At 40.4% G+C, this 23,592-nt stretch overlaps 4 protein-coding genes across 4 annotated transcripts; 3 read left to right on the top strand and 1 right to left on the bottom strand.

Annotated features, from left to right (window-relative positions):
- Nucleotides 1–867: 867 nt before the first annotated feature.
- On the top strand, nucleotides 868–2,845 carry LOC140784726 (zinc finger protein ZAT9-like). The gene has a single exon (XM_073132257.1). The coding sequence runs from the start codon at nucleotides 1,094–1,096 to the stop codon at nucleotides 2,624–2,626; it is 1,533 nt and encodes a 510-aa protein (XP_072988358.1). The 5' UTR covers nucleotides 868–1,093; the 3' UTR covers nucleotides 2,627–2,845.
- A 2,920-nt stretch (nucleotides 2,846–5,765) lies between these two features.
- On the top strand, nucleotides 5,766–7,095 carry LOC140783361 (zinc finger protein ZAT9-like). The gene has a single exon (XM_073130230.1). The coding sequence runs from the start codon at nucleotides 5,992–5,994 to the stop codon at nucleotides 6,901–6,903; it is 912 nt and encodes a 303-aa protein (XP_072986331.1). The 5' UTR covers nucleotides 5,766–5,991; the 3' UTR covers nucleotides 6,904–7,095.
- Nucleotides 7,096–12,685: 5,590 nt separating this feature from the next.
- LOC140783746 (protein TRIGALACTOSYLDIACYLGLYCEROL 1, chloroplastic) lies at nucleotides 12,686–14,166 on the bottom strand. Its single transcript, XM_073130767.1, has one exon. The coding sequence runs from the start codon at nucleotides 14,002–14,004 to the stop codon at nucleotides 12,985–12,987; it is 1,020 nt and encodes a 339-aa protein (XP_072986868.1). The 5' UTR covers nucleotides 14,005–14,166; the 3' UTR covers nucleotides 12,686–12,984.
- Nucleotides 14,167–14,216: 50 nt separating this feature from the next.
- On the top strand, nucleotides 14,217–23,300 carry LOC140783744 (asparagine--tRNA ligase, chloroplastic/mitochondrial). The gene is made up of 15 exons (XM_073130765.1): nucleotides 14,217–14,724; nucleotides 15,396–15,464; nucleotides 16,412–16,522; nucleotides 17,042–17,149; nucleotides 17,487–17,624; nucleotides 18,649–18,729; nucleotides 18,820–18,897; nucleotides 19,006–19,074; nucleotides 19,178–19,252; nucleotides 19,421–19,504; nucleotides 19,627–19,713; nucleotides 20,592–20,687; nucleotides 20,770–20,844; nucleotides 22,110–22,236; nucleotides 22,914–23,300. Exons 1-15 carry the CDS (start codon nucleotides 14,305–14,307, stop codon nucleotides 23,027–23,029), a joined length of 1,734 nt encoding a protein of 577 aa, XP_072986866.1. The 5' UTR covers nucleotides 14,217–14,304; the 3' UTR covers nucleotides 23,030–23,300.
- Nucleotides 23,301–23,592: the final 292 nt, after the last annotated feature.

Here is a 23,592-nt window from a genome sequence, read left to right on the forward strand (position 1 = left end):
GTTGATCTACCGTTTGTTCTAATTCCCGTCCATTCCAAACCTGAAGGATGTCAAATGTGCAGCAACAGTAGTTATTATCATGAATCGAAAACTAAAACACCCTAACTAATGCGCAACAAAAGTACGATCTTGAAATGCCGCAAATAAAGCAGTAAAAATAATATGTACAGAATCTCTCCACCAATCCAAAGAACAGGCAAGTTAATTAATAAACCAGAAGCTTCAAACTTCCAAAGAATCCAAGGCATACACACAGAGTCATATACCCACAGGCCACAGGTTTAGGGCTTTAACTCGAAGACAAATGCAACCACTTCGATTAGCTTAAAGAATATATATTTCTTGAATCGAAGCCCAGAGAATATGTAACCCAGGTTGAGCCCAAAACTTATATTGAGAACGCCACGCCCAAACCCATTTTGTGGCCCAAATAGTGTCCAACTTAGGGCCATTGTAATTAAAATACAAATTGCAAATTAAACGATGGAATTCCAACAAGTAATGAGAACATTTTCCAGGTCATAAAATTGTACCTTTTTTTTAAAGACTAGAAATTAGCTAAGTCTCAGTAATTTGTGGGGCGCAGCTAGAATGGAGGGAAGAGGAGGAGGAGGCGGAGGAATTGAGAATCAAAAAGCAGTGATCCAAATGGCTGGCTGGTGGTGTTTCTTTTACCTCGAAATCCCGAGAAACGCTGACGCCCACCTGGCTCGGACCCAATCCCGCCACCCAACCTCTTACACACACTTGTCGCCAACTACTACAACCCAGCTCCACTATTCTTCCTCATCCACATCCAACCTGCACCTCAACTATAAACCAGGAGCCCCTCTAAAGACTCTAAAGAGAGAGAGAGAAATAGAAAGAGAAAGAAACGAAATTAATAGTAATCAAAATAGCTAGCTAGAGAGATGGAGAGACAACAAGAGCTTTTGCCAGAGCTTAGTCTTACACCATACAAACTCACTAACCACCAGCAAACAACAACAACATCGACCGCTACTACAAAACCACCCTGCCCATCCCCAACTTTCCTAATTGCATTCCACCTCTCTCAATCTTCTTTTCTTTCCTTTTTTTCCCTTCTTTGTTAATGGCCATGGTCATGGACCAACAACAACAGCAGCAGCAGCAGCAAACTTACAAGCACTACTGTCGGATTTGTAAGAAGGGCTTCGGCTGCGGCCGCGCTCTCGGTGGCCATATGCGCGCCCACGGCATCAACGACGACGCAGTCGGGGGGCACGAGCCGGACGACGAGCCGTCGTCCTGCGGCGGATGGGAAGCCGGGAACCCCTCGGCCGGGAGTAAGAGGATGTACGCCCTCCGAACTAATCCGAATCGGCTCAAGAGCTGCCGCGTCTGCGAGAACTGCGGCAAGGAGTTCGTTTCCTGGAAGTCCTTCCTCGAGCACGGCAAATGTAGCTCGGAGGACGACGATGACGAGGCCGATGCTGATGCTTCTGAATTCATCTGCCTCACCGAGGGGGAGGACGACGACGACGACCCGGCGATCCATGCGGCGTGGTCCAAGGGCAAGAGGTCGCGGCGAACTAAGGCGACGCCGTCCTCGTCGGTGCCGCCGTCGAGCGAGGACGAGGACCTCGCCAATTGCCTCGTCATGCTCTCGTCAGCGCGCGTCGAGCCGATGGCCGTCGTCGAGACCACCGAGGAGTCATGCGCTTCCGCGAGCAAGGAGGAGGACAGGCCGCCGCCGCCGCCGCGATCGCATCCTCCTCCGCAGGAGAGATTGAAGGCGCCCGTGGTGCCCCCGACGTCATCGTCGGCGGCGCCACGAGGGATGTTCGAGTGCAAGGCCTGCAAGAAAGTCTTCTCGTCTCACCAAGCGCTTGGCGGACACAGAGCCAGCCATAAGAAGGTCAAAGGATGCTTCGCAGCCAAGCTCGACGACGTCGACGATGCCGCCGTCCACGAAGACGAGGTACTCGCTTCTCGAGACAACAATAAAAACACCAATAGTAATAACAACAACAACAACAATTCTAGCGAGATAAGCGCGATGGCATTAGCCATCGTGCCGTTCGATAACGCGCCGCTGGCTGTCGCGCCTCTCAAGAAGAAGAACAAGGTGCACGAGTGCTCCATTTGCCATCGCGTGTTCACTTCCGGCCAGGCCCTCGGCGGCCACAAGAGATGCCATTGGATCACCTCTAACTCGCCTGACCCCGGCCCGGTCAACAAGCTCCATCCACTCGCCCCGGAGGTTATAGCTCTCAGGCCCATGTATGAAAATTCCAAGCCGCTCGATCTCAATCTTCCAGCGCCGGTCGACGAGCATGGGGCGGTTCGGAATGCTGATATCGGCAGCCCGTTGCGGCTCGACGTGCCTGCCACCGTCTACCTGCAGCCTTGGAATATTAATCACAGCAATGCTAGTAAGAAGAACAAGGCCACCACTAGTAGCAATAACATGAACAATGTGCATAACCTGAGCAGCAAAGATAACAACACCGAGGGAGTAAATTTGAGTGTGGACGATGAGGCAGATAGTAAGGTGAAACTAGCAAAGTTGAGTGATCTCAAGGATATTAACATGGGAGGTGAGTCATCTCCTTGGTTGCAGGTTGGAATTGGGTCATCTGCCAATGAGGGAAGTGAACCATAAGAGGATTAAATATTTTTTTTCCACAGTACATAATAGTTTGTTGTATTATGAAACTGTAATTAAAAGGCCCAAATCCAGGGGATCTTTTGAATATTTATTCATTCTTTTTGTTCTTCTCTGTATTAAAAACAAATTTCATGTAACAATCAAGGAAAGGAATTTGTGAGGGTGGACGTACGATCAGTCAATTCTTTTGAATAAAGATCTCTTTCTACCCAATTTGGGGGGTGGAGCAGTGAATACTAGAGTGGCTACTTTGCTTGGAATTTGAGTTTTTTGGCATGGATTTGCTTGCTTTACTATTGCTTCGTGCACACTACTCTCACACTAGACTGACTCCTTTTTTTTTTTTTTTTTCTTTTTTGCTTTTGTCTTGGATCACACACCAGATAAACTTCTAATAATCTAACCATCTACTTCACAGTCCAATGAAGTCTTTGTTGAAATGATTGGGATACAAGAGGTCATGATATCTAATCTAGCTGCCAGAAGAAAATAGAAATAGCAAGAGCTTAGATTGCTCAATTGCCGCTCTACCAGAAGAACTAAAAGAAGTGTTTAATTGTGGGAAAGAATTAATACGGATGGCCAAGCTTTAAGGTCGGTTGAGCAGCAACGCGTGTGGAAGGAATGCTCAACTTTCTCGTTGGCCCTCTCATTACGAGTTCTCATTCCCTCCTACAAATTTCTTTAGCAATGCTTGATTTGCTGACTATAATTTTCATGGTAAGAATGCCATTCTGCATTTTTCCTATTTGAACGTTTGAGTTAGTGACCAACCAATGCTAATAGTCTACCATTAATTCTTTTTCAAGGAGCAGAGAGGAGGTGCAGGAGACATGGAGTACTAAACCAAGGAAGTAGATTCTTTTTGCCTCCATGGTTAAGGACAAGATCACAACTAAAGCTGAAGAGACTTGTCCTTACGATCTAGTGTATATAAATTTTTGGCGAAATCATGCTATATTTGGAAAAGCCTAAGTTTCCTGCACCAGGTTCTGAGTGTTAAAAAGAGTTCTCTTTACTACTTAAAAGAGATATATTGTAATGACAAACTATAACATCGGTATCAAATAATAAGATATGCAATTTAGTAGCACAAAGAATTAAGGAGAGCTAAAATACCAAACTTACCTTAGAAAACTCTTTTTGTTTAAAAAAAAATCACTACTATTAAGAGAATCAATAAAAAGAAGATCATCATAATAAATTCTCTCAGTATCACATGAAAACTATTTATAGAAAAATGTATAACCTTAGCTTTAAATTACAAAGCTTAGAAAATATTTTCAATAGAAACACTCAAACTTTAAAAAAACAAAGACACTTTTGTATATACGAACAAGAAGATTTTTATGTTTTACAAACTCTTATCTCTAGGGTAGAGAAGCCATTTTACTATATTTAAAAAAGAATTTAGCAACACTCTTAACTAGTATTAACAATCTCACATGAGAACTAAAGTCTAACTCAACTATTTATTAACTAAGTGTAAATTATATTTTACTGAAGTAACTCAAACTAACTTAATCAATGAAACCCAACACAGAGTTCCTGGCATAAATGCCCACCTGGTGATGCATTGCACACAAAAAAGAAGAAGAAAAGAGCCAGCGAACTTTCTTTTGTTTCAAATTCTACTTCTAAATCTAACCTCCCTCGTCAATGAACCTAACCACGTGCCATGCGCTTAAGCGGTCTAAAAGTCCATCTTCCGAACCGGGCCAATTTTGATGAACGTCATCGGGTTGAACAGCGGGCTTGCTGCAAACTTCCATTAAATGGAATTCGTTGCCGTGTGCTGCTGTGAGGTGGAGACTAGGTGCCGACTTGGAACCTTCAAAAGCTGCTAGAGGTCGTGGCATGGGTCAACCAATACTCCCAACTTCGGTGTCATCCACAACTAGGATCGCACTACTATTAAAGCAGCCATGTATTCCAATGAATGGGATGCACGCACCCTTGATGACCCTATTTAATCCCTGAGATCACCCATTGGTTAGCCATACATTTGAATCAACAGTCACCCACCCACCATAATTGAAAATTTTACTGTTCGATTGTCAACACGGGTTTAATTCCAGTCATGACTTATGATGGGAGTTAATTCCCCAATGCTGATAGAAACTATTATCATCATCATCATGAATCGAGGGATGGAGATTCGTGCGGGGGAGGCAAGATTCACGGTCCCGATCGCCCATTCACTTGACTGGCACGTGCAGACTGACCAGCCTCTCTTCCTCACTAATCTCAACACGTGGCGGAGTGCCAGCGGTGGATGGGCCGGGTACGTGATGTTTGGATCCAGCGTAATAGAGCTGGCTCACCTGCCACTCGTGTGAGCGACCGTGGGCCCCGTTCGTGATGCGGTCCTCGGTCCTTGCCTACGTGGACGCATTTGAGATTTGTCGACTCGGTCGACGCCGAAACCCCTATTAAAAAGCTCCTCTCTCGGCCTGTTTCCATCAAAATCTTAACAAATTATTATTTTTTATTTTTATTTTCTTCTCTTTTTTAACCCTCAAAATTTTAAATTAAAAAAAAAAAAACAGAACTGAAGTAATAACATTTTTACTGTTGCTTTCTAAAATTTGAATTGGAAAATTGGAAAAGAGTGGCACCGGCCGGCATGCCGCATGCCACAGTAGCATGCGGAGTATTCCAGCAGTTACAGTTGGCCTACGTAAATCTTTTATTTTTATTTTTTATTTTAAAGAAGAAGAAAGAATTAATCAAAGTAAAAGTAACAAGAAAAACTTTTGTTATTATTAAGTAATTAGGTAGTTTTGTTAAATTAATAAAATAGAGAAGGATGATTGACATAATCTTGATCTTTCCAGTCCAAGCCGACCCATCGATTCAATTCTCCATCAAAAACCACTACAAAAAGATAGGGTTTGAAACTTAGAATTCGTCAATACTCCCAACGCTTCTCTCATCATTATAACCTCTAACATACGTCCAAATAACTTATTTTTAATAAAACTAATTAGAAGAGCACCAAAAGCATTTTTGTACCTTAGTAGCATTAGAGATTGACGGAGAGATGAAACGAAGGTAATAACACCTTGGCATGTTTTAGATGAATGACTTTAGGAATAAGCGTTTCCTTTCCCCACTTTAATTAGGGGGGTGAAATTACTTAACTTAATTTTCTTCCTTTCATATTTAAACCAATAATTCCATTCGTTTCCATCTTTCTCTCTCTCTCTCTCTTCTACTCTCCTCCTCCTTGTGTGCTGTGTGTGTGTCTTTTGGTGGAGAATGCTTGTCACCTACTCCTTTTAGCTCTCTCCGCCTACTCTCTCCGAAGGAAACTTGCAAAAAGAACCCCCCCGGGAAAGAGAAAACTCCAGCTTCCAATGGAGAAGCACACTTGCAAGCTCTGCTTCCGGCGCTTCTCCAATGGCCGGGCGCTCGGTGGCCACATGCGCTCCCACGTCGTCGTCTCCGGTAAAGCCCAACTCTCCTCCGCGTCCTCCGCGTCCTCATCCGCGGCGGATGAGGCGGCGTCGCCCGCGGAGGACGCCAAGTCCATGCTCGGCCTCAGCTACGTCCTTAGGGAGAACCCGAAGAGAAGCTTTCGCCTCGTAGACCCGGAGTTCTCTTCTCTCGTCCAAGACCGCGAGAGCGAGACGGAGTCCCCTCACCGCCGGTGCTCGAAACGCCCCTGCTACAGTCCTCCGCCGACCCTCGCCGACGCCGAGCCGGCGAGCTCCGTCTCCGACGCCGCTACCGCCGAGGAGGGCGTCGCCTTCTCCCTCATGATGCTCTCGCGTGACTCCTGGGTAAGGCCAAACTGGGAAACAGAGCAAAACGACGACGATAACGAATCGCACGGCTGGGCTGAAGAGACCAAGGCGCTCCCAATCACCACCACCGTCCGATCGAGGAGGAGCAGATACCAGTGCGGCACGTGCAAGAAGGTGTTCAAGTCCTACCAAGCTCTCGGCGGCCACCGAGCAAGCCACAAGAAGTCCAAAGGTGGGTGCTTTCCTCCCCAGATCCAAACCGCCGACTTCTTCGACACGAATGCCGATTTGGGCACTAGAAAAATCCACGAATGCCCCTTTTGCTTCCGCGTCTTTACCTCCGGCCAAGCCCTCGGAGGTCACAAGAGATCTCATCTCACCTTCTCCTCCATCGCCGCACCCAAAAGCTTCAGCTTAATCGATCTCAATCTGCCGGCTCCCATCGACGACGATTTCGAGCTCTCCGCCGTCTCCGATGCCGAGTTCGTCGCCGACTTAAAGGAGAAGAGAAGGTTAAGTTAAAGCTAAATGTTGCTTTACCGATTTATTTTAGCTTCTTCTTCTTCTTCTTCTTCTTCTTCTTATTTACTTGACATTAAGTTTTTTTCTTTTTTAATTTTTCTTTCTTTCTCTTCTATAAGTTACAGTTGCTTACTGTAACAGCTGCTGCATAGTAGTGGATTGGATTAATGGAAAGTTTTAAACCCCTCCCAACTTTTTCTTTGTATTCCAATTTCCAGCTGTTATCCCAACTGTTTCTCGCTGCTTCTACTAATTTCTTACTATCTAAACCTCCATTAAAAGGCTCTCATGTGCTCGTTCGACTTAAATTATATATAAAGTAGTTATCAATCTTTAGTAGTTAGGTTAAGCTTAGGCTTTTAGTGACATACGGTTTCACATGTAACAAGTTTGTTGCAGTTTGGTGCTATTCTTCTGCTACTGCCCACCTGCAAAGCTCTCATGTTACTACTAACTAGTACTTGTTCCTTTCTTCTGCCTTCTTTTCCTCGCTTCTTCTCCTATTTTGGAGCCAAGCGTCCACGTTTCTTATACCGCTTTGGGTCCAGAGTGTTACTGTGCCATTGGGCACTCGCTAATTTGGGGGCAATTAGCACGAGATTTAATGCCAAATTAAGTTGGTGTTAAATGTTAATAATTCGTTTGGTTGCTTCCAGTATACGAGTAATAATTTGGGGGGGCATATGCTGAGGGGGTATCTCAGTCACTCTTCTAATCTATAAATGCTAAAATCCCAAGCGTATTGCTTGGAAACGTAGCTCTGGGGATTCTTCTTTCTCCTAAACTCCCCACTGTGGTCCCATGGTGACCATCATGGCTCATCACCGCATCACCACCGTCGGTGTCCGTCGCTTTCTGGGATCCGTTAGAATCCAACGGTGGCGGTTGTTCTAGTAACTGTGGACTTTCGGCGTGGTGGGTCCCTTGAGAACTAAGAGGAAGGTTATTAGCTTAATTAAATGGGATGGATTTGGTCTTAAACGGATCCAACGAACAGCAGCAGCATAAGCGGCGTAGAAAAATGAGTGTGTGGAGAAGTGATGGGGGAGAGAGTAAGATCGAATCCCGTGATAGAATGCAAAGCAGATTCCCACATCTTCCTTCCACCCCTTTTTAACAAAAGCTCTCGCACTCGGCCTTTTGACTCCCTCTTTTGGTTAATCTTCCTCTTAAAATTCTTAAACACACTATTATAGTTAATTCCGAGTGTAATAAATATTATATTTTTTAACCGCTAATAAATTTCCAATCTCAATAATACGTCCACAGGATAATGGTAGGTGGGCGGGCAGCAGCAGGTGCTGTCAAGGGCGTGATAAAGGCCTTTACCGATCGACTGCATTAACGTCATAATACGTGGTCTTAAGTTTTAAGTTACCATGCATGTTAGGTAACTTATAGTAGAGAATGCTAAATTTGTTTGCTGAGCAATTAATTAAGTCGAGTTGACACTCGCTCTCAGGCTAGATCCATCTGAGAACGGTCTTCTTTTGTTGGTTGGACATCAAATCAAACCATATGGCTTTAAACCTTGCACTTTGTACAAATATTAAGCAAATATTAGTGTAGATTTTTTGATGTGCATGCTTAAGGGTGGGAATGGAACCAAAGTTAAGAAAAAGAAATTGTAGAATAATAATATGCACCGAGAGGTAGGCAATTTTGTGCCTCTGAGTTGTTCCTTGTCGGCTTGAAGAAAAGGGATACAAGAGAGAGAGAGGTGGGTACAAGGAGTGGGCTTTCCACTCTCGCTAATCTCTTGTCTCTATCTCTTCTTTAGTAGAGTTAATAAATACGTCAAGCCAAGTGTGTAATTTGTTACCAATTACCACTTGTTGGATTGTTTCATCTAAGAAAGAGGATTTCAAGTATCTTGCTGTTAGAATCTTGGAAGAGATTAAAGTTTTACGAAAGGGATGGATAACTCTGGGCATCAAGTTCCATGCCCTTGATTAATCTAAAAAGAAGAATGGCCTTAAAACAAAGCTAGAGATTTCTATGATCTTTAGTCAACTGTAGTTAAGAAAAACTCGAGAAAAGCAAATCCAAGTGGTTGTTGTGGGGGGGGGGGGGCATTGCTTGCTTGGCTCTGGGGACAACTCTCTTCTGTATCTAACTTTATCCAATTGGATTAACATATTAATGATACTTTTCTTTGGCCAAGTAGGGCGTCAAATCCAAATGCTTGCATAAATATACTATTGTCACACTCTCTTGGTTACTCTGTGGTATTAGACATTCATTGTTTGGAAAAAGGTTGAGAGTAGTATCTATAAGTGAGCAGCTCAATTAAAGATTATAGCACATAGAACAATGGCTGTTCCAAAAGTTCATTTTGTGGGGATGGAAAAGAAACTTGACTTCAAAGATTGTTTACATTTGGGTAGGGCCTAAAGAAACTTGATTTCAAAGATTCTTTATCTCCTCTCCTCTTTGTCTACTCTTTCTTATACCTGCTTTGAACTGTAACCTCCATAGCATTCATAATCATATGTCCCATATATGGGTAAGTTGGATGAAAATCAAATCAAACATAGATTTCTTTAAATTTGTTATGTAAAATGGGATGTCTACCTACGCCATTGATCAAGTATTTTGATGGTATTGCACAACTGCCATCTTTGGGCCCATTATTCAGTATGTGACAGGGATATCTTCTATGTCGGGTTTTCATTAAATTAAGATCAAATTGCTGGTCCAACAACAATGAGAGTTGAATTGGCTTTTCTTTTTGACTTGGTTTGTGGAAAAATGTATATCTATTTGAAGAAGAAGCAGATTAGCAACTACAAAAGGGTAGAATTTTATGATGGCTATTAGCAGGGCTGCTTTCAAATACAAGACTGAAGACTCATTATTAAGCAAAAGAAAAGAAAAGAAAATGTCATTCCTTATATTTATATTAATGTGTTTCTGTCGATTAACCTGATTAGGAATCTCATGTCTCCCTAATGGTTTTTGCATCACTTATGTGCATGATTGGATTACTGATTAGCTGTCATATCTCGCATTATTTATTTGGACATAGCCAAGGTGGAAGAGAATTCAAGATAAGGAGAATTCAACCAAATATTTCATCTTATTAATGCAAGTGGGTTGAAGGATTGATGATGAGCATCCATTACACACACACACACACACACATATATATATCTTATTAATGCACTGAAAAGGGTGCAATGAAACAAGAGGCTAGATTGTTAAAAGTTAAGATTTGGAGCTAAAGGTGGATTTGAACTATGAAGGCCACACTGAGTGTGGAAGAGCTTTTTGAAGTAACAAGTTGGGTTAGAAATGAGAACCTGAAAATTGCCTTTGAAATCTTTACAAGCACAAAGAGTCAGGACTCTTGTGATAAGGAGGGCCCTCATCCATTAACCATACAGCATATTAATGGGGGCAGCTCCTCTTAATTGAATGATAATTTTAGGACTTTTTTTTAAAGTTGCGTGTGTGCCCCTCGAAAGATCTCCTATTTGAGTTATAAATCCCTTTGACAATTTTCATAACCTTTTACATACCAAAAGGCAATAAGGATATTCTTATCTTTTCTTAACATTTGGATGATTTAGTATTTAATCACCTTTAAGCTATATATATAAACCAATATTCTTACATGAAAAATATCAAAATTTAAATGCAGTGGTTGGTCCATAAGCAGCTCAAAGGCAGCACGTTTATCCTCAATACTTGATCAAGGTGGCTTCTCGTCTCTCATTCTATCTAATGTGATCCTTACTTTCCAACCACTACTACTTTTGAGCTAATACTAGCCTTACAGGAAGGAATTCACTTTAAATTGGTTGGAGAAATGGAGAAGCAGTAGTAACAGCTAGTGCAAACAATTTGGTTGAGCTCTTCTGGTCGTAAAGAAGTGAAAAGTGTAGTCACACCATCTTTCATTAATGACAAATTATTGATGGGATCTTCAACTATAATATTTCCACAGTTAGAAGTGGCTTTCGTCACTAAAATTGGTACCTTAAAAATCAAAGGACAGATGATTGTAAGATCTTCTAACTATTGGCAGAAGCTAGAGGAAAAAGAGGAAAAGGGCATTGATTCATATATCAAGTTACATGATCAAGATAGAGGTCATCAGACAGATTCAAGGTTTGTTATATGTTATAACGATAAATAGATCATGATCAAATGCATGAATCCTCAGAATCATATGAATTTTCTACTCAACAGATGTCAAATGGCGTAGATTATTTCTAACAAAATAATCAACTTGATGTCCTTTAATTTCTCATTCTCAAAATTGAGTCCAAACCTGTTGGTAGCTGATAGGATTCAAGACCAATTCATCATATAAACCTTACAACTATCTACCGGGTAAAGACATCTATAAATTAATGCAAGAAGCTAAGAAACCTTCAGGGTTAAATTCTACATCTAGACTCAGAAAACTATGGATGAAATAGGGTTTCAAGATAAAGCTCTATAGACATTGGGCCACCCAATAGTCTAGGAAAAATATGACGACCTGTAGCTTTATCTTAACAAAATTGCAGGAAGCAAAAGAGTAACATGCAGCAACCCTAGTCATGACATCAACAACTGATCAAACGCCAAATTTACAGGTGAACTGGACAATGACCAATTGTTAGCAAAGTAATGTGGTATTCCAACAGCCAACTACACTGTATGGAGATATATAATGTAGCACACAACATTATAGTATTGGGATTAAATGATTATATTAAGATGCTTTATTAGTTATTATAGATTCAAAGAAGATCTACTCCGATATAATTAGAAAATCACACCCAGTTTGATCTAACCTATAGAACATAAAAATATCTACTAGACTTTGCTACAGTAAATATGTGACTGAACAAGCTGTGAGATTTTAACTTACAGATACAAAAATACCACATGTTGAATGTTGGCTCTTACAACATCAACAAAATATGTATTCGAATAAATAAAATAAGGAGTATGGAGGAACAAAGCCAAATCATAGTTCAGAGTTTCTAGTGCGTAAATAGCTTTGCAGCTCTAATGCACCCAAAATCATGCATATATTCAAAATCCATTTCAGTAAATAAGATACCCTGACAAGTGAAAGTTAAATAGCAGAGACTGTCTACAAAGAAGCTCGGTGAGAAAAAGAAGAGGAACTTGAACATAACTTTAAGGTGAAAATAGAACTTGTTTTAACAATACAAAATTTGCATGAGACTACAAGAGGTAAGATAGGAGGAGCTTGTTATACGCTTGCTGATTACAAAACCATTCATACACCTTGATTATATGGCATTTGAATCCAGAAAATTTTGCACATAAGTTACAACCTTCATTAAATACACAGAGTTTGAAAAGGAAAATATCTTAACTAGATAGCCTATCCAAAGTCCTGCAAGTGCAGTGACACAACTATTTTACAGCAATGCTAAAATTAAAGAGCAATATTAGTATTTCAGAGTATAGTAGTCTATCCAAACTATGATCCATGAGTTTAGAAAAATAGAACCTCTTCTCGATCCTATAATAGTATTGTAATTAATGTATTGAAATCGAAATGAAAAAGGAAATAATAGTCTATCGCGGTTTGTGGAGTAAAAATCAGTAACTCTAAACATATCCTTATGTCAAAAGAACATGAACATATTCTGTACTATTTAAACAGCAGTTTGAAGTTTGAACATACAATGAGTAACAATTTTTACCAAACAAAAACCCCAAAAATGCCTCCCTTCAGCATAATCATGGCAAATCAGTTATAGTTGACTTAGAAACGACTATCACAACAAGTGACGTTGAACCACAATGTCCATGAACCACAAATATGAGCAAAAACTTCATTTATAGGACATAAGTAATTTACAAGAGAGTTTCCACTACAAAGTCTTATAATCAGGAAACAATAAGGCACATTCTCTTTAATCTTCATCCATAACACAATCGAACAACAAAAATTAAGATTATGCATACCAAGAATATAGACGAAACGTAGATTCTTACCCTCCCTTACAAAGGAAGAATTATCAACTTCTCCGAGCATCCATCATCGTGACAGCCTCCAAGATGGAAAGGGACAAAATTTGAAGAAGAGCATCGACAACAAGAACTTAACTACCCCATGGCAGACTTGAGCGAATCCCCTGCTCCCTGGAAGAACAAGTAAGACAGCGCAAAATCCGCGATAAAGATACTAACAAGCGAGATAACCACCGCCGAGGTAGTCGACTCCCCGACCCCCTTCGCCCCGCCGAGGGTGGTAACCCCCCAAGCGCAGCTAACAATCGCAATTATACCCCCAAAAACCTGCGACTTGATCATGGCACTCAAGATATCCCACGGCCGGAGTGCACGCCGAGCAGAATCAAGAATTATATTAATGCTGACACCAAACACGGTATCGGCGAGCAGGGCGCTGGATGCCAGCCCGACGGCGAAGGAGAGGAGGGTGAGGACTGGAAGAGCCAAGACGCAGGCGACGACACGGGGCGTGACGAGGTAATCCACTGGGTGCGCGCCGAGCACGCGAAGCGTGTCGGTCTGCTCGGACACCTGCATAGTCCCAAGCTCCGCGGCGAAGGCAGAGCCGACGCGCCCGGCGGCGACGACGGCGGTGACGACTGGGCTAAGCTCGCGGGAGAGGGCGAGAGCGAGGACGCCGCCAACGGAGCGGTGGAGTCCGAGGCGGGTGAACTCGCGAACGAATTGGATGGTGAAGGCCATGCCGACGAAGGCGGCGGTGAGGAGGGCCACGCCGGAGGAGGAGGGGCCGACGCGCTGCAATTGCTGCAGAGTGTTGCGGCGGTGGAGACGGCCGGAGAGGGATCGCTGGAAGACTTGTCCGGCGAGGACGAGGGCGGTGAGGCCGCGCCACAAGGGGCGGGGTGGGGTCCAGTTGGAGAAGAGGGGTTGGAGTTGAGGGGAAGGGGTGGGGATGGGGCTGTTGTTGGTGATGGAGTTGGAGTCGGAGAGGGAGAGGCGGAGGACGGGGAGGCGACCATTAGAGGTAGAAGAGACAGGAGGGGTCCTTGGTCTTCTTCTTGGGAAGAAGCAAAGGTTAGGGTTTAGGAATGGGGAGAAGGAAGAGGAGAGGGAGTGGGGGAGGAGGAGGGAGGAAGTGGCTGTAGCTTCCATGGGAGATTTGGGCTTCGCTTGATTGCCTTCAAAAGCTCGAGCTCAATCGAGTTCGGAGATTGGACGACACTGACATAGTACTGGGAATTGCGTCGGCGAGGCGGCGGAGGAAAGAATAAGGTCAAATTACATATTGACCCCTAAACTCTTTTTATTTGGTTAGCACTTAGCACTTAAGCAGAATAGTAGAGGTTTTTGAACCCGGACCAGCCATAGACGGGATCAGGCTCGGTCGTATAAAGAAACCGAGTGAGGACCAGTAGCCAAAGATAGAATTCGCTCCTCACGCCATACAACACGATGATGGCGGCAGCCGCTGCCGCCGCTACCTCTCTCCTCCCGGCCACTTCCTCCCTCCTCCGCCGACGCTACGCCGCACGCCTCCTCCTCCCCCGTCGTCTTCGGAACCTTAGACGCACCTCCCCACCACTCCCATATCCATCTCCTTCTCCTCTCCTTCCATTCCTCCACCACCCTCCTCTCCCCTCCTCCTCACAAAGATTTAGGGTTTTCTGCAGTGGGACGCTCTCGGCCGACGCCGAGGCCTGCGAGAAGGCGGTTCCGGGGGCTGTCGAGAGCGTTGGAGAGTTCCGGAAGCGGGTAAGGATTGTGGATGTGAAAGGCGGGCCCGACGAGGGATTGGATTGGGTCGGAAAGGAGCTCGTCGTCAGGGGTTGGGTTCGGACTTGTCGTGTGCAAAGCAGCGTTACCTTCATCGAGGTTAGGAATAATTTTAGGTTCTTGCAATCGATTTCTTCTTCTGCATTGCAACATGAAATATTGGTGTTTTCCTATTAGGTTACTGAAGTGTTTTCCTGAATTCCTTTTTCAAAAACAGGATATATAGCCCGTAGGATAATAGGATTGGAATGAACTGTATCTAACAAAACTTTCAAGAATGCTGTAATGGGCTTTCTAGGGTCGCGCTAGTGGAAGAAAAGCAACGACATCCGGATTGAATCTTCCTTTGGGACCATTTGAGAAGAGAATTATCGCATTCTTTCATTTTGTTCATGATAGAGTTAATGATCGAGCAATTCTTTGATTTGAAATGATATTCTTCAGTTATGAAAACCAACTTCTTTGCACTATAATATTGATAACTATTGATAACTATGGTAAGACTATTCCTTAGCCCGAATTATATGATTATATCTTCTATTGAGTTGTAGTGGTTGAAGATTGTGATAATATAGTACTTATGTCCTGTACATTAATATTACATTTTTAACAAGAAGCCTATTGTCCCTAACTATTTGGGGGTAGCCAATCTAATGACCTTTACAGAGATTGGCTTCAATTATTCACTAACTAATATTTGATGAAAATGCTGCTACAATTATTCACTCACTAAGGATCGTTTACCTCTCTCTCTACATATATATATGTAGGTGAATGATGGTTCATGTCTATCCAATATGCAATGCGTGATGAACTCTGATGGTGAAGGCTATGACCAGGTATTAATCTTTTCTCTATGTACTCTCTTTTTATTTGTTGAACTGTATCGTCATGTCAATTACGTGCTTCAACCTAAGGCCACCCTCTTTCATTTTAGCTAGAAAGATAATATATTAGGCAAAATTAAGTCTAATTATTATTCATATTGCAGAATTCATCACAAAAACATATCTTATGTGTTTGTAAATTGTTTTGGTCGAATGATTTCCTGTAAATGTTTTTGATCATGACAACCGTAATAATGACCAATTGCAACTTTACTGATACTAGTCTTTAGAGCACAGTGCATTGTTATGCTTATATCTCAACATGTCCCTATTGTGCTTGAAGCCTAGAATTGGTTGCATTTATATAAATTGGCATTCAGTTATCTTGTTTTATCCACATAGTCCTTGTAGAGCCAACCCACAATTTTATATTCTAGCCTGGACTCCCCCATTTGCTTCAGGATTATTTTTTTCTATACGGCAGAAAAGTGCGGAAAAATCCCTCTACATGGGTGTGCTATAAATTTCTCTATTTTATGTCGGGGAATATTATTTTAGATTACAAAGCAAACATCAAATAACCCTACTCTAGTTTAGAAACACTATTCAAATTATTCTACAGATAAAATAAATTGTAATTTTAATTATTGATTTGACTATATATTTTAAAAGTCCTCTTTCCTACTATTCATCTATCTCATTCCAGAAACCAAAAGTTTCCGCTCAATTGTCCCATCTTTCTCCTAGAAAATTGTAGATCTAGTATGGTTCACATGGTTTAAAGGTGTATGAGACTATGAATAGTTCTGTGTAATAGTCTTTCCTACCAAGATTCAACTGTACTCTACTTTTACAAACTATATGCTAACTAAGCTAACCTCTAGTGAATGCTGACACTGAACTTCTTCAGCAAATTCATGTTTTACATTAGTCAAGCTTTCAACTGGCTTTGTTATCAGGTGGAATCAGGAGCTGTTACCGTCGGTGCATCAATACTAGTAGAGGGAGTTGTTGTAAGCAGTCAAGGAACAAAGCAGAAAGTCGAGCTGAGGGTAGCAAGACTTGTCATGGTAATGAACTCACTTCAGCTTGAGTTTTCTTCATTAAACTTCTCTTCTGTTATCTCCAGTAGAAGGATTATCTATCCATTTCCCAGTTTAAATAGTGGTGTTGTATACAGGGAACATAATAAATGTTCCTTTCAAGCATCATATGGACATTCTATTCATCAGAAGGGCACTGGGTGTATGTGTTTTAGCAATGCCGTAGGCATGATAATAAATAGTCTAGAAGAATGAGAAATAGAATAACTTCTGATTAATGATTTGTGGTTCTCTACTTCTCTTCAAAGTATAAATATACTTGAGCAAAGAAAATAAATAAATCATCACACCCTCCCCAGAGCGTGCACAGACACAAAACTCAAACACCCACACCCGCCCATGTGCACACACTTTATATATATATATATATATATGCCTAGTGACATCTATCGATGCACGTAATGCTGACACATGAATATTATTCTTAAGTTTGTTTTCATGTTTTGATAGCTCTCTTACATTTTTGTGTTTTCCTTTTTCTCACAGATTGGAAAAAGTGACCCCTCGACATATCCTATACAAAAGAAGAGAGCAACTAGAGAATTTTTGAGAACCATAGCCCATCTTCGACCTCGAACAAATACATTTGGTTCAGTATGATCTTATCCTTCGTAAATTATGTTTTTGTGGAGTGATTTTCAGTTGCAGGATAGCCACATTTAAAGTCCCTTGCTGTTATGTCTAGCTGGATTTACCCTAAAAGAGCATTATTCATAAATGTTTAATGTATGAGACCGATCCCTTTAAAGATTGTTGGATTTCTTTGGATTGTGTATCATTTTTGGTCAAATGCTATTATTTCTTGTTCATTTTTTGATGCGTTGATACAGGCGGTTATCTTTTTTGTATCTCTCCTTTGCTACTTATTAGACAACTTTGATAAATCTGATCAGTACAAAATTCTAACATTGTACTGTAACTGCTTGTTTAGGTTACAAGAGTCAGGAATGCATTGGCATATGCAACGCACAATTTTTTTCAAGAAAATGGATTTGTTTGGATCTCAAGCCCAATAATCACTGCTTCAGATTGTGAGGGAGCAGGGGAGCAATTTTGTGTGACTACTTTGGTAGGTAATTTTTCATGTTCTTTTGTATTGAGTCAACATTTAAATAATATAAGCTTAATTATTTATCAGTAGGGCTTTATGGTCATTTTAATTGTTTCGACCCATCTCAACACCTAAACTAGTTCAGGTATTCATCATCAGATACTTTAGTACTCTTTTGAGGAATGGAAAGGTCTGTATGAGATGATATATATTTAGTTGATTGAACTTACTTGAACCATGTGACTGACTTGGCAAAATCTACTCTTGAAACCTCTTTTTTGAATTTCTCTCACCATTTTATGGTCTAAAATACATTTATCGTTTACTAATGTTTGGCACTTTTTGTTTTTATGAATTTGCATAATTAGGCATCTACATTGATGATCAACAACATCAAGTTTCTAATCATGACATTTAAATTTAAAAAAGTCAAGAATAATTCATCTACTCGTGGTAATGACTGGTTAACTATTAAGTATTGACCTGCAAAATACAGGGCATCTAGACATTTATGATAAACATAAGTGATAGTGATAGATTACCAACTATAAAATTGCCTTTACACTATTTTCCTTTTATATATTGATTTTCTTTATATATCTTTGACCTACGAATATATCAGTAGAAGACTGTACATATCATGGTGATGTGATATTGGGAATAGTATGCAATGTTCTTTATATATAGATTAAGGTATAGGATGACACCCTAGATTGAAAGCCCATGACAAGAATCATGGTGTTATGCGTGGAAGTGATACCAGTAAATTTGGTGTATTGGAATATATTGTAGGTAATTAAATTTGACAGGAAAAAATGATTTTGACGCGAATGTTATAATCTAGGTTTCTTGTACCAGTCGAAGTAGGCTGACAAATACCACGCTGTTCAGTTTGAGATGGCGTCTTGTCTTCATTTTTCCTTAGATTTTGTCTTGACTCTTAGTGACGAAGATTGGAAGCTTTCTTTTTTAATATTTGTGGACCATTTCATGTTGTCTGTGCCATCTTTTGGTGGTCCCTCTAATTTTGTGTAATTGACAGATTCCTAATACTCATGAAGGCAATGATTGCCCTGTCCATACAATTCCTACTACTAAGGAAGGAGCAGTTGATTGGTCACAGGTGAGCTTACTCTCTAATTGGTTCATCTGTTCTAAGTGCTTTGCTTTTAATTTCTTTCGAGGTCCCTTAGGTAAATTTCTCTTCTGGTAGGACTTTTTTGGGAAACCTGCATTCTTGACAGTGTCTGGTCAACTAAATGCCGAAACATATGCATCTGCTCTATCTGATGTATGTTTTCCTTCTCTCCTAGATCTGCACAAAACGCACAACATATTTCATATTGAACAATTTTGAATAATCTTAAATTCATTTCGTGAAAGTTGATACTGTCTCCAGGTATACACTTTTGGTCCTACATTTAGGGCTGAAAATTCAAACACCTCAAGACATTTGGCTGAATTTTGGGTACTTGGATGCTTGCACTTCTTTTAGTTCATCGATCAAGCATCATATTCTTCTTTTTGAAAACTTTGAAATACATCTCTCATACTTGCTATCCTGTGCAAAGATGATTGAACCTGAGCTTGCCTTCGCGGATCTGAACGATGACATGGCCTGTGCGACTGCCTATCTCCAGTATGTAGTAGGTTTCCTCTTCCATCTATCTGCATCTGTTTAATTTTTTCTGTCTATACAATAACCTCTTTTCCTTCTTCTTTTTTTGGTCTCTATTTGGGTAAGGAAAGGTCTCTTTGTTAGCTTTTCATTTCCTAGTGAGCTTAACTGGTCTGATGTTTCTTCCATCTTGCAGGTTAAATATGTTCTAGAAAATTGTAAAGAAGACATGAACTTCTTAAATACATGGATTGAGAAAGGAATTATAGATAGATTAAGTGTACGGTCTTTATTCCTTTTCCATTGTTGACCTCAATTAGTTTCTGTGACTCCTCTCCAACGGTGCAGCATCTCTGCAACTTATGGGACTTATATGATGTGAATTATTTCTACTGTCACCAGGATGTTGTTGAGAAAAAATTTGTACAATTGACATACTCTGATGCTGTCGAGCTACTTCTCAGGGCAAAAAGGAAATTTGAGTTCCCGGTAATGCATATTTCTCCTAACTTGTTTTGGTTTGTTATTTAAATAATAGGTAAGACAATAACATGTTGTAACATGATTTATTTTACAGACTTATCCATGATTTCTTTCATGTCCATTCTTATCCTTTAACAAGATGGAACATTGTGTTGGTACTGAAGATTTAGAGGCATCTTAATGGAGATAAGCGTGAGATTTTCATTGGTCATAAAATCTTGAAGTATTTGTTTACTGTTGGTGAAATTTGAAAAAAATATAGATCCGTACTTGTCTAAGATGATCTCTTTTTGCAACTCTCGCAATATTGTACTTCCTACTTGTAGTCTGATGGCTTGGTTCTTAATTGTGATGTTAATCGGTCATTAGTACGCCAACCAAACTCCATTTACAACTTTGACAGAACATAAGCAGAATAAGCAACCATTGGACATTACTTGATGTATACTTGCAATTAGTTTGTCTCGAACAAATGATGATTAATCCTCTTTCTACAATCTAGACAATTGATTTGGCTGGCATTTAACTGTGAAAAATATAGTTTCTTTTGTCTTGTTGATACTTCTGCCCAGAAGTAAGCTCTATATCAACATGATAGCTTTCATATTCAGAAAAACTTTTTGCATGTGGAGATTCATTTGTTACAATTCAAAGCTATGTTAATCTCTTTTATCAAGAAGCCGCACTACTGTTGACAAACTCCATTACAAGACCCCTCTGTATATTTGTTCACTTAATAAAATGAGCCTCTTCCAGATAATGCAAGTCAACCATCATATAGTGTTTATTGAATTCATGAGTGGCCTATCTTGCATAGAAAAAGAGGAGGGAACAGGATAGATTGGAAGAACAGAAATCTGACAGAATTGCTTCAATATTTATAGGTAAAGTGGGGATTGGATTTGCAAAGTGAACATGAAAGATACATTACAGAAGTTGCTTTTGGTGGACGCCCTGTAATAATCAGAGATTATCCAAAGGTATGCTGTGTACTTATCTTTTCTAGTCGTGTCAAGATGACACTATTGTGTTTATTCCTCAATACATATGCTCTTCTTTTAGGAAATCAAGGCTTTCTATATGCGGCAGAATGATGATAACAAGACAGTGGCTGCTATGGATTTGCTGGTTCCTAGGGTAAGTAGCAGAAAGGAAAAAAGAAAGAGCTTTTTCTCCATTGCACTTTAATTTTGTGCTGCAGACATGCTCATGCAAACTCATAAACACGCTCATCCCATCTCTAGCAAATGCAGGTGACTTTGTACGACCAAGCTTTCCTCCATTTCTTTCTATCCTATTCTTATTCCTTGATCCAACCGTCTCTAGAAGTGCTTCCAACAATATCTTTTTTCTAATTTCTATCCCTCTATTCTTATCATCTTATCTTCATCAGATGAACTGCTGTCCCTCTACTCCTCTCCAACCATCTTTCTCCTCATCCCATTACTACCCTGAGGAAACATAAAGGATAGGATGGTGAATGTTGAAGACGATCAGATACCGGATCTACTAACATGTTTTCATGAGAATAATTAGCAAATATCCAAGATGTTTAGTCAAACAGTATTTAGGACATTTTAAATAGTGACTAGTGCCAAATTAGTATGTTGACCGGTATCAGGATCTGTGTTCATGCTAGAGACATAAATCCAACTTAGTTGCAATTCGTTGACTGTAAAGGCTGTGGCATAGATATATCCATTCTATGTCTAGTTAAAGCTCAAGGTTTCAACTTTCAACTCATTTAAAGTTGTGATGCTATTGTGCTTGCTTTTATCAACTTTCAAGTTTCAAGGTTGTGGTCATCGGTGCTAAAAATATGGCCGGTTGTGAGCATATAGCAGAAAGGGAACTAACTGCGCTTAGTACAGTGGATGCCATGGCAGGGCCCTTAAGTCTATGACACCAGGCCAGCCTCCAAAATATTAGTTCATTTTCATCACCAGCATCATGTTGAATGAATAATGAGTCTGAATGTTAAAAGTTTAAATAAGCATTATTTACAATTGTAACACCAATCAGAACTTATGTCTGGGAAAAATACAGACTTGCATATGAGAGGAATACCTGTAGTTATCTCTTTGGAGCTGATGGTAGCTAATTATTGGCTGTTTATATAGTGGACTAATTAGCTTATATTGGCTTACCATGGCACTTATGGAAAGCCTTCAAGGTGGCTAAAGCACATCATGTAGCGGGTAGAGTGAAGATACTGTGACAGGCACTTTTGGCTGTCATGACCTCTCAAAAACAATGTTAATACTAATGATTTTGCTTGCACTAGACATGCAGATGAGACCACAGTTCCTCTATAGCTCCTTAAGCAACTGAATCTTGTTCTTATGGATGCATGCTATTAGCCTTTTGATTTAGATTCAGAATAACATTTAATTGTAATCCAGGTTGGTGAGCTTATAGGTGGAAGCCAAAGAGAAGAGCGCCTTGAACATTTAGAAGGTCGATTGGAGGAGTTGAATCTCAACAAGGATAGCTACTGGTGGTACCTTGACCTTCGACGTTTTGGGTCAGGTTAGAGCTCTCACACTTCTGTAAATTGCAAGGCTGACATTTTCTCATGCATTTTCTCTTCAAGATATATATATATATATATATATATATATGAAGTTATGAAGTATTTCCATGCCAATTACGAAAATTGTCTCCAGTGTCTCGTCGGTTTCGTAGTATTAAAAGAAAAGGGAAGGACTTGATTTCTGTAGGAGATTCTTTGTTTCCTCCTGCTTAGGGCCATAGAATGTGTCAAGGAGTGAGATTCTTCAGATATCTTATTTAATTAAACCTCCATGATAGAGGGAGATTTTATTAACTTCAAATAGAACTTCAACTAGTTAGATGAAATGTAATGAGCATGCATTCTATACAAGAGAAAACCTATTAGAGAATCACCCAAAGTGTGTTATGGTAGTTGTTCAATCAAATAACAAATTTTTGGTCTGTATGTATGCAAGCATGTGCTACATATGTAGGTTTGGAAGCAGCAATAAGCACATATAGTTGAGTTATATGATGGTTTATTAAGTTTAAATGCAAACAGCTGTTGTTGCATATTCAAGATAAATTTAATTGGTTGGACCCATTACTTGAGGGAACTTGCCTCTCCGTACTGTATAGCTTTATCACCCTACTCTGAGCTGATTAAGAACAGAATGTATGATGAACTTTTGCTGTTTTGTGTCTGTTTTCAGTTCCTCATGCTGGATTTGGCTTGGGGTTCGAAAGACTTGTACAGTTTGCTACTGGGATAGATAATATAAGGGATGCAATTCCTTTCCCTCGAAGTCCTGGTTCTGCTGACTTTTAATAGAGGGACCATGAAAATCCATTCTTATGCATTCATGCAATCTAGAGGTGTACGTCTTAGTAGGTGGGTCATTGATTTTTCGCCTTTGTAACTTATGTCAGAGATGTTATAAGCTTGTCATCAGCTACTCCCCAAATTGCCGAAACAGGATGGTACAGATGATTCTTGGCTTTCTGGATGAAACTATACATGTACATTTCATTGCATTATGACCGAACTGTTTTCTGTAAATTTGACAGTGAATTAAGCTTTTCTTGACATTTCTTGGTAATCTTCCTGAGATGTAAGAATCCAAGCATCTCATGTTTCTAAGATTGTCTATTGACACATTGTTCAAGCATACCTCTTATACATTACTTGAATATTTGCATGCATCAGAAGACGTACATTCAGCTAGCCTAACAGCTTAAGAACGTTTCTTTCCTAATTTGCCCTTAATTATTGGAACTTATTTTTTGTCGTAGTTTTGTGACTGAAAATTACAATGGTTGGATGCAAAAGGTTGAACGATATAGATGATCAGGCCGAGGGCAGAGCAAAACTATCATCGAATAAAATCAAGG

This window comes from Typha latifolia, chromosome 3, assembly GCF_019914945.1.
Source record: "Typha latifolia isolate L0001 chromosome 3, TyphaL0001v2, whole genome shotgun sequence".
NCBI lineage: Eukaryota > Viridiplantae > Streptophyta > Magnoliopsida > Poales > Typhaceae > Typha > Typha latifolia.